The 11,648-nt window shown below is 42.7% G+C and overlaps 1 protein-coding gene across 1 annotated transcript; it reads left to right on the top strand.

The window, feature by feature from the left end:
- On the top strand, nucleotides 1-2,083 carry LOC137726331 (uncharacterized). The gene has a single exon (XM_068465244.2). It carries the CDS (start codon nucleotides 209-211, stop codon nucleotides 1,805-1,807), a length of 1,599 nt encoding a protein of 532 aa, XP_068321345.2. The 5' UTR covers nucleotides 1-208; the 3' UTR covers nucleotides 1,808-2,083.
- Nucleotides 2,084-11,648: the final 9,565 nt, after the last annotated feature.

The following is an 11,648-nucleotide window of genomic DNA, read 5'->3' as shown; positions in this document are numbered from 1 at the left end:
CCTAAAAATCAAAATCAAACGCAAATAACCACTCGATCTAACGTGAAGTCCAGAGGCCTCCTCCTCACACTTGGTTCCCGTTTGCTTCCATGGTGGCAGCTCCACCATCACTCGTTCCCTCTTTAAAACCAAACCCACCACCGCATCCACCTCTCCACACTCTCTCCTCCCCCCAAAACCCAAAACCCTAACCATAAACAACAACAACATGCTTGACATATGGTCATGGATATGCGACCTTCCCAACTCATCCGAGTGGGTCGAGTCTGACTCGTCCCACATTCTCGAGCTCGCTAGCTCCGGATCCATTCACGACAGCAACCCAACTCGTGCGATTCAACTCCGGGCCGAGCGGACCGCCGGCTCCAATATCGACACTTTAGTGACCTTCTCCGTGTGCTTGCATGGCTTCAACCAATATCCCAAAAGGACTATCTGGGTTTCTGACATGTGTTCACTCTCCTCGGACAAACCCTACCTCCCTCTCTTACTCCAACTTCTCCAAGAAATCATATCCCGGTCGCCCACCGCGCACGGTAGCGGCACCTGCCCGCGCTCCCAGCTCCAGGCCCTCAAACCCGACCCGTTTTCTTGGATCATGGACTCCCACTCCCCCGAGTCCTTCTCCACGTTCTTCGACCTGGTTTTCATCACGCGCCTCTTCTGGCTCTGCGCGTGCGACTCTCCATCCGAAGTCGGCTCTCTGTACTTCAAGTCGCTGCTGGCTCCTAACCTCGAGGCGTTGTTGTGCAAGCACGCGCCGGCCCTGCGGACGTTTCTTATCACCGCGGGTGTGGATGCGGAGCTGTGCTTCATGCGCACCCTCGGGTACATGTTAGCAAAATGGTGCATTTTGAGAGATGTGGGCGTAGGTCTACAGACGCTGACGTCATCTCCCTCTCAGAACTTGGGTTTCTCTTACGCGACGGAGGCCTGCGGGCTTTGGGTGCTAAAGGGTTACGCGCCGGTAATGGGGATGAAAACCACGCGCTCAGCCGCCAGCGCGAATCATAAAAATCAGTTTCCGGCGTTGGAAACCAGAGACTCGGTGCTAAAGTACACCCTGGCGCACCAGCAGCTGGAGGCGGTCGTTCAGGTGGAATATTCTGTTGGATTTTACGATGGGTTTATTCAGGTGACGGCACGTGTCGACAATCTCCGCTTTCACGTGGTGAATCTCGGATTTAACAAAGACGACGACGTGGACTACGCGGAGGAGAAGTATTTCCCATCGAGGATTCGGGTCTGGGTCGGGCCGGAAGTCGGGGCGAACTACGTGAACGGGTTGAGCCTGGGCCGGTCCACGGACAACGGGGAGAAGGAAGTGAAAACGCAGAGAGTGATGAAGGGCGGTTTCGAAAAATCGAAGGTTCCAAAAATGAAGGCCACGGCGAGGATGTCGACGAGGATGAGGAAGAGGAACTGGAGGTGGGATCAGGACGCGGAGGGAAACGCGGCGGTTTTCGACGCCGTGCTGTGTGACAACACGACGGGGCATGAAGTGGCCACGTGGAAGCCGGATACTGATGGCGGGAACGGCGAGGGTTTGAGAAGGCGATACGAGGGGGCGAACAGGCCATTTACCAAAACGGGGAGTTTGGTGCTGAGCGGGGACGAGTACGGCGACGGAGTTGGGTGGAGGTTGAGCAGGGAGATGGAAGGGAGTGTGTTGAAGTGGAGAATTGGCGGGAAAGTGTGGTTGAGTTACTGGGCGAACGAGGTGAAGAGTTCGTATTTTGAGACGAGGTGTGTGGAGTGGTGTGATGAGGTTGATTTGCCTTTGATTCTTGGTAAATTAAGTGTGTAATTAATTATGATAGAGATTACAAAAATGTTATTTTTATTATCTAGTTATACCATCATTTGCACCATATTTCTAATAGTGATGGGATCCACATGCGTTGGCAGGTCATATCTCTATTAAAGATATTGTAAAAATAATGGTACAACTAGATAGTAAATGTAACGTTACTCTAGATATTATAGTTTTTTATTTTTGGCAACAATTATAGTAGTTACACAAGTTATGTGTTGTAAATACGACATTTTTAGTAGTCACGAATAAATTAGTTCTATAAAGAAACTAAGGTAGTCCTTCTATTGCGTTGGATTTGGGATTGTTATGGGCAAATTGCAGTAATAACAAGCACATATATACATAACCAGAATTGTTGGGATTCCTAAACACATGAGAAAAATGTTAACAAATTCCAATAAAAGTTGAAAATTTACACAATCAGCCCTTTATATCTCACCAACCACACTTCTACCTCTTGTTACGTACACATACTAAACGCGCAAAGAGTTGGGTCTAAAGTTACAATAAAAAAAATAAAAAATAAAAAAAAAAATAAATAAAAAGAATTTAGACCCACAAATTGAAGATAGTCGCAAAACCCCATACAACGGATGCAAACTAAAACAATTTCATGTAATTTTTTTTATTTTAATTAAAATGTGTGATTTTAATTAAAATTTGTATTTTCTCCAACTCTGTGTGTGTGTGTATCCTCATGTTGAAATCAGAAAAGAATGATGAATTCTAAGTTGGCATCACGAGCCTAGGTTAGAAATCAGAAAGAAAAGAAAAACTTGTCGGCAATCCCAACTGCAATCGACCAAAGGAGAAGCCGTCGTTCAGCCTGCTTCCACCAAACAACCCACGTCGTTGCTCTCTGTCGCACCTCCCGAAGAAGAAGCTTTAGTTCATTGATCAGCTTCCACTGAAACTGAAGAGAAACCCTAGAACTGAGTGCAGGTACCGGACTGCCGAGTTAAATTCATGCCCCGTCTTTCCAGCCGTCGCAGCTCCCGAAGTCCAAGAACTCTAATCGAACTCCTCCCAAAAATTTGTCACCATGGCTGACAAGAAGAATCGCCGAAATGAAACCCGGTGTTGTTGCACTGGCAACTCAAAACCGTGACGACCGAACATGTGATCATTAATGTGGCCGACCTGACCACTCCAAATCTCGTTACTATGAGATTACGAGCTATCTGGAATGGTGGGATCGTAGCAGGGATCCAATAAAGCGAAATTCAGGTCGCCAACCAACTAAAGTTGCTGGTGTTGTTAAGGAATCCCCGAATAATGTCGATCAAGCCTCTGTTTAGCAACCACAACAGGGATATTGATAAAGCATCTCCAAACTTTGCACTTATTTTGGATAGTACATGGTTAATTGATTCTGGTGCTACCGATCATATGACTTTCGAATAGTACATGAATAATTGCATTCGAGTTTCCTACAGTTCATGAGGCTCAATCTCGTCTGCCACCCACAAAAATTGCTAGAGATGGTTCTATCATGTAATGAGTAAGCTGGAGATCTCACGTTCTATTTTTTTAGGAATCCGTTTCCAGGTCATATAATGTCTGATGACGCTCTTGTATAGAATCACCAAATTAATTGTAAACTAAATATTAATCTCTGTAACATTGCAGGCGCAAGACTTTGAGGACCCAGAAGTGCAACACATCGACATGTATCACACATGTTTGGCTTGTATCCGGGACACACAATAACCGTTGAGAAAACTTAAGCAATTTGTCTTTCTCTTCACAATTTACATGTTGCATGTGGTTTATTTCTCTACATAAATAAAGTCTTTAACATTTAAGGCAATGAAAGAACTTAAGTTGAGCCACTCTTACTTAATGACACAATCTTTTGGTTAGAAGTCAATTCAAGCGCAATTTGTATCACTCAAATCCTTTCTACTAGCAGTAACCAGTAGTGGCATGCTTGCAAATCTCCAAATTCTTGTTCAAATAAATTCCCAAACTTCCCTCAAGGCCCATGATGAATTTAGGGGGTGAACAGGTGTTACAAACTGATGCCTCCTACCTGGGAGATCACCCTACCCAAGAGTTCATCCAACGATGACTAGTTACATAAGACTCTTGTTTACGACATGGTTCTAGCATATATACAACAATAAATGAAAGTTGACATGATTTTCTGAAGTTAGTGCCATAATCTGTTTGACGACTAGTAAGTAAGTGTTGTGCTAGGGTAGCACCAAAACCAAATGGAACCAACTCAAGCTAACCCACAGGAAATATATCAAATAAAATGCAAGAACAAAATATAAAAGACACAAAGATTTTAACGAGGTTCCTCCACAGTCAGTGTAACTGGAGTACGTCCTCGGAGCAGTAGGAGCTCACCCAATAATCCACTATCAACCAAATGAGAGTTTACAAAGTGTTGGCAATCTCACAACCCAAAAGCCCAATACACCCAATAGCTCTCACACACCAAAGAAACAAATAGAGAAAGAAATATAATGAATAATTTCTTCTCTATACATATAGCTCAAAGCTATTACAACAACTACTTTGGTGGATGATTACTAACCAAAGAGAGGAGCTCTTTTCAAATGGGGGATGCGGCACCCCTTGTTCTCTGCCCTCTTTCTCTCTGCAAAACTCTCTGCTAAAACTCTCCGCAACTCTCCCCTCTCTCTTGTTTTCACACAACCGCATGGAAAAGCAACCAAACCCTTCATTATTAAAGAGCCAAAACTCACGGGTGGAAGACAAAAGAAAAAACAAAGGTCTTTTCCCTCTTTTCCTCCCCAAAAGAAGGAAAGATGTTTCCCCTTTTTATTTGTTAATTCTAAAGTATGGCCACTTGGCCACTTATTCAACAATCTCCACCTTGGCCAAGTTCCGAAAAACGCCATGATAAGCCAAGCAACACAATTAACACACAACATCACTCCCAATCACTAGCAAGAGAACAACTCATGCCGAGCCAAATGCTCCAAAACTCCTACTGCTCAACGCCTTCTTTATATAGGCAAAATGTGAGCCAAGTTCAAGCAATGAACAAACTTGGCTACACCAACAACCTTAGTCAACATATCAGCGGGGTTGTCTTTAGTTGGAATCTTCTGGAGAATGATTTCTCCTTCACCAACAACTTCACGAACAAAGTGATAACGCACATCTATGTGCTTGGTCCTCGCATGATGAACCTGATACTTAGCTAAATAAATGGCACTCTGACTATCACAATGTACCTCCACCTGCTTCTGATCAACCCCCAAATCTCTAATCAGCCCATGTATCCAAATGGCCTCCTTTATAGCTTCAGCAACTGCCATATATTCAGCCTCTGTAGTAGACAAAGCAACAGACGACTGCAAAATGGACCTCCAACAATCTGGCCCTTTAGCCATAGTAAATACATAGCCTGTAGTAGACTTCCTTCCATCCAGATCACCTGCATAATCTGAATCAACATAACCAACAGCAAAATGACCAATACCAGAGTCATCCCTCTCAAAACATAAACCAACATCTCGAGTACCATGGAGATACCTCAATATCCACTTAGCTGCATTCCAATGCTCTTTACCAGGATTATGCATATATCGACTCACCATGCCAACTGCATGAGCAATATCCGGTCTAGAGCATACCATTGCATACATCAAACTACCAACCAAATTTGCATATGGTATATTTTTCATTTGTAGCTTCTCTTGATCAGTTTTAGGACATTGTAGAGAACTCAATTTAAAATGAGGAGCCAAAGGGGTACTAACCGGTTTAGTTGAATCATGAACTCCAAACTTCTGAATCAACTTCTCAAGGTATTGTCTTTGATTCAAACAAACCAAACCCTTCTCTCTGTCTCTAGTGATCTCCATGCCAAGGATCTTCTTTGCTTCACCAAGATCCTTCATCTCGAACTCATTCTTCATTTGCTTCTTCAATTTCTCAATCTCTTCGACATTCTTTGAGGCAATCAACATATCATCAACATATATCAATAAATAAATGAAAGACCCATCTTGCAACTTCTTGAAGTACACACAATGATCATATTGACTTCTAGAATAATTTTGGCCTCTCATAAATTTATCAAACCTCAAATACCATTGTCTTGGAGATTGCTTCAAGCCATAAAGTGATTTCTTCAACTTGCAAAACAAATTTTCTTTCCCTTTCACTTTATACCCATCCGGTTGACACATATAGATATCTTCATTCAAATCACCATGTAGGAAAGCCGTCTTCACATCAAGTTGCACAAGTTCAAGATCATATTGTGCAACAAGAGCTAACATAATGCGAATTGATGAGTGCTTCACAACTGGAGAAAATATTTCATTGTAGTCAATGCCCTCCTTTTGTGCATACCCTTTAGCAACTAATCTTGCTTTGAATCTGACATTGCTTTTCTCAGCAACATCTTCCTTCTTGGCATACACCCATTTGCAACCAATAGCTTTCTTACCCTTAGGCAATTTAGCTAACTCCCAAGTCTTGTTTTTCATGAGAGAATTCATCTCGTCGCCCATGGCATTGCACCACTTCTCCTTTTCTTCACTCTCAATGGGTTCCTCAAAATTGGATGGAATCTCATCAGTGATAATAGGAAGAGCAAAAGCAACATAGTCACTATACCGAGCTGGCTTGGTAATTTGTCTTTTTCCTCTGTTCTTGGCAATAGACTCTTGAGGTGAAACTTGCTCTTCAACTTGAATAGAATCTTCAAGTTCAACTTCTTCAACATCCTCATGGTCTCTCACTTCTTCACTTGTAGTGGCTTCGACATCAGCGGAAATAGGATTTGAAGTACTAGAGGCAACTTTCTCAAGCTCCACCTGTTGGACATCTTTCACATTCTTTTCAGAGTCTCTGAACATATTTTCTTCATCAAATGTCACATCTCTGCTGATTACAAGTTTTTTCATCTCTGGGCACCACAACCTGTAACCTTTGACACCACTACTAAAACCAAGAAAGATAGCCTTTTTGGCTCTAGGATCAAGTTTATTTTCAGTTACATGAAAATAAGCAGGTGAACCAAAAATACGAATATAGTCATAATCAGAAGAGGGTTTTCCAGTCCATACCTCCATTGGCGTCTTACCCTGAACAGCAGCTGAGGGTAATCGGTTGATGATGTGACATGCATAAGTAACTGCCTCTGCCCAAAACGACTTGCTCAAACTCGACTGAGATAACATGCATCTAACCTTCTCAAGCAAGGTTCGATTCAATCTTTCTGCAACTCCATTTTGTTGTAGAGTTCCCTTGACACTGAAATGTCTTACAATCCCTTCTTCTTTGCAAACTTTAAAGAAAGGGTCGGATGTGTATTCACCACCATTATCCGATCTCAAAATCTTAATCTTTCTCCCAGTCTGGTTCTCAACCATTTTCTTCCAACCCAAGAAAATGCTCAACACCTCACTCTTGTGCTTCATAGTGTAGACCCAAGACCTTCTTGAATAATCATCAACAAAGGTCACGAACCAATGTCTACCACTCAAAGAGGGAGTCTTTGTAGGACCCCAAACATCCGAATGCACATACTCAAGAATGCCCTTCGTCTGATGTACAGCAGTACCAAACTTCACTCTAGTTTGCTTCCCCAAGACACAATGCTCACAGAAATCAAGCTTACAAGTCGTGGCACCTTTTAGAAGACCTTGTTTCACAAGCCCTTGTAGAGCTTTCTCACCGGCATGGCCTAATCTCATATGCCACAATCTAGTAGTATCAGAATCGGATGTGCCCATATTTTCTGAGACTACAGATGCTTCACCTGTCACAGTGCTTCCTTGCAATAAATACAAATGGCCACATCTAGGAGCTTTCATCACAACAAGTGCACCATAAGTCACCTTTAATGTCTGCCCATCTGAATGAAACCTGAAGCCTTTGGCTTCCAAAGTTCCCAAAGAAATAAGATTTTTCTTCAAATTCGGTACATACCGAACACCTGTCAACTCTTTAACCATGCCATCATGCAACTTCAAACGAATTGTACCAATCCCTTTTGTTGTGCAAGGATTGTCATCTCCCATGAACACAACACCGCCATCAAACTCTTTCAAGCTTGAAAACCAATCCTTGTGAGGAGTCATATGATGAGTACAACCCGTATCCAACACCCACTTAGTAGCACAATCAAATGATGAGGAAGTGGTTAAAGCAAAATCAGAAAAATCTGTTTCAACCTCAGCAACATTAGCTTCAGAACTTTCTTTGCCTTTGGTCTTCAATCTAGGACAATCTTTCTTCCAATGGCCCTTATTACGACAAAAGGCACATTCATCCCTTTCCAAAGGTTTTCTACCTTTAGAGTTTCCTCTAGGTCGAGACTGTGATTTTTTCCTGCTAGAAGAGGATCTCCTCTCCGATGATCTACCTCTAACAAATAAAGCTTCAGAGGTACTATCATGATTTTTATCTCTATGCCTCATTTCATAATTCATCAAGGCATTTGACACATCTTCAAATTTCACAGTTTCTTTACCATGCATAATAGTGGTAACAAAATGTTCATAAGAGTCCGGCAAGGAATTCAACAATATTAAGGCCTTATCTTCATCCTTAATATCCTCATCTAAATTTAACAAGTCGGCAATCAACTTATTAAAAGCATCAAGGTGTCTAATCATTTTTGTACCTTCTTTGTATTGGAAGCGGTAGAGCTTTTTCTTCAAGTGTAGCCGGTTCTCTGCACTCTTCGTCATATACTTGTCTTCCAATTTTTGCCACAACACACTTGCCAAAGTCTCCCGCATCACAAAATACTTCTGAGTTTTTGCAAGGCACAACCGAATTGAAGAGCAAGCCCACAAATTTAATTTCTCCCATTCCATTTTCGACATAGCTTCAAGCTTCTCTCCCAAGGCGGCAAGAAGATCTTGTTGAGCCAACACATCTTTAACCTCACATTGCCACATCCCGAAGTTGTTTATGCCATCAAACTTTTCAACTTCGAACTTTGCATTTTGCACCGTAGTTCTTGCAAACCCGGAGCTGCTTCCAAAAGGATTCTCATCTTGCCCGTCTGACATCTTTGGCAACTAGACAGTACCCAAGAGCAACCAGTGCTCTGATACCAATTGTTGTGCTAGGGTAGCACCAAAACCAAATGGAACCAACTCAAGCTAACCCACAGGAAATATATCAAATAAAATGCAAGAACAAAATATAAAAGACACAAAGATTTTAACGAGGTTCCTCCACAGTCAGTGTAACTGGAGTACGTCCTCGGAGCAGTAGGAGCTCACCCAATAATCCACTATCAACCAAATGAGAGTTTACAAAGTGTTGGCAATCTCACAACCCAAAAGCCCAATACACCCAATAGCTCTCACACACCAAAGAAACAAATAGAGAAAGAAATATAATGAATAATTTCTTCTCTATACATATAGCTCAAAGCTATTACAACAACTACTTTGGTGGATGATTACTAACCGAAGAGAGGAGCTCTTTTCAAATGGGGGATGCGGCACCCCTTGTTCTCTGCCCTCTTTCTCTCTGCAAAACTCTCTGCTAAAACTCTCTGCAACTCTCCCCTCTCTCTTGTTTTCACACAACCGCATGGAAAAGCAACCAAACCCTTCATTATTAAAGAGCCAAAACTCACGGGTGGAAGACAAAAGAAAAAACAAAGGTCTTTTCCCTCTTTTCCTCCCCAAAAGAAGGAAAGATGTTTCCCCTTTTTATTTGTTAATTCTAAAGTATGGCCACTTGGCCACTTATTCAACAGTAAGTACTGTCATTTCATATATATGTTTCTTTACTTTAAACCAGGAGAGGAAGGTCCAGGATGGTCGACTAATGGAGGATTGCGTTGTGGCCTTCACAACATTGATATCGCATGGTCACTGCACATTCCCTTTCCAGATTGACGCCAACTTAGGGTAAGCCGTGTAAGTTAAGTTGTTGAAACAGAAGCGCCAATAGACCAAAACACTTTCATGAGCAACAAAGGTTTGTAGCTTAATGGACAGCGACAGTACGTGCCAGTTTTTCAGCAGCAGTTGCAGAAATGTTTGAGGGCACCATATCTCTGAGAGATGAATGTCATCGTCGAGTTTTAAGGTTAAATTCATCCTATTGATTTTTTTTTTTCCAATAAACATATCATTGATGACATTGAGTAATGATCATGTGACTGATCCACAGCCTACAGAAAGAAAAGAAGAACACCAAACCCTGCAGTTGTAGCAAACTTTTTCTACTTTTTCCAGTAGGACATTCAATTGCCGGTATTGGCTGGAAAACCAGCCAGACTGAACGGAAACCAGTTGTAGGGTAGAGCCTAACCATATTTCATTAATATTTGCCACTGTAAGTTCTATATAGAGCAAACATTTGTTTATCGTGTAAAAATGCTCTGGAATAATAAGGAGCTATGGGGAATGGCGTATCAGAAATTGTTTAATAACGATAATAGCCTCAAACAATCTCGATAAAACTAGGACTTTATTATCTGATATGTTTATTAGAGTTTTCATGATGATAAGATAGTTTGATAAGGATTACATAAGAGCAGATCCACCCCAGCATTTTTTGCCCAGCACCCTGTCCAATTAACAGCCCGGCACCCTGTCCAAACCCTTCAGCCCGTGAAACAGCCTGGCACCCAGCACATGCCAGGCAGCAGGCCAGCCCATTTCGGACAGACCCAGAAGCCGGTCCAAAATGCTAGTGCGTGCACAACACTCGCGACTGGGCGCGAGTAGGCGACCGCGCTGCAGCGCGCGGGCCCCGCGTTTCAGCGCAAGTTGGCTTCGAACGGGTGAGGGCTACGTGGCCTTCCTCATAGTCGTTGGATTTCTAACGGTAAAAAAAAATTTTAATTTGACTTTTAAATTGGACCGTCCGATCACAGATCAACTGTGACATCCTACATCGCCCAGGGGAGTGATCCTTATATGTATATTCCCATCCCTACCTAGCACGAGGCCTTTTGGGAGCTCACTGGCTTCGGGTTCCGTAGGAACTCCGAAGTTAAGCGAGAAAGAGGCTTGAGCAATCCCATGATGGGTGACCCACTGGGAAGTTGCTCGTGAGTTCCCAAAAACAAAACCGTGAGGGCGTGGTCGGGGCCCAAAGCGGACAATATCATGCTACGGTGGTGGAGCGGGCCCGGGAAGTGGTCCGCCCCGGGCCGGGATATGACAATTTGGTATCAGAGCCTAACCCTGGTCATGGTGTGCCGACGAGGACGTCGGGCCCCTAAGGGGGGTGGATTGTGACATCCCACATCGCCTAGAGGAGTGATCCTTATATGTATATTCTCATCCCTACCTAACACGAGGCATTTTGGGAGCTCACTGGCTTTGGGTTCCGTAGGAACTCCGAAGTTAAGCAAGAAGGAGGCTTGAGCAATCCCATGATGGGTGACCTACTGAGAAGTTGATCATGAGTTCCCAAAAACAAAACCGTGAGGGAATGGTAAGCCCAAAGCGGACAATATCGTGCTACGGTGGTGGAACGAGCTCGGGAAGTGATCCGCCCCGGGCCAGGATGTGACATCAACGGTCCACGTTTTTTTCACCAAAAATAAAATTAAAAAAAAAAAAAAAAAAGGCCCAACGGTCAGAAATTTGACCGTTGGCCACGTGGTAGCTGGTTGGCTGTTGGATTTGATTATTTTTCAAATCCAACGGTCCAGATTAATTACAACATTAAAATTTATTAAAAATTAATTAAAAATTGTGAATTTTTTTTAAAAAATACAGAAAAATTTTAAAAAATTAATTTTTTTTTCTATAAATACCTAACCCTCATCTTCCACCTTACACCACATTTCAATATTTTCTACACTTTCTACACTTTCTACATTTGAATATTTTGTACAATTTGAGAGAAAAAAATG

Source organism: Pyrus communis, chromosome 5, assembly GCF_041283825.1.
Source record: "Pyrus communis isolate YQ-2024b chromosome 5, ASM4128382v1, whole genome shotgun sequence".
Classification (NCBI taxonomy): domain Eukaryota; kingdom Viridiplantae; phylum Streptophyta; class Magnoliopsida; order Rosales; family Rosaceae; genus Pyrus; species Pyrus communis.
Note: the sequence above shows the minus strand (reverse complement) of the source record. Positions and strands in the feature narration are given on the sequence as shown.

What these genes read in the sequence shown, in the direction of transcription:
- LOC137726331 (XM_068465244.2), top strand. Translation starts at nt 209, where the DNA reads ATGCTTGACATATGGTCATGGATATGCGACCTTCCCAACTCATCCGAG.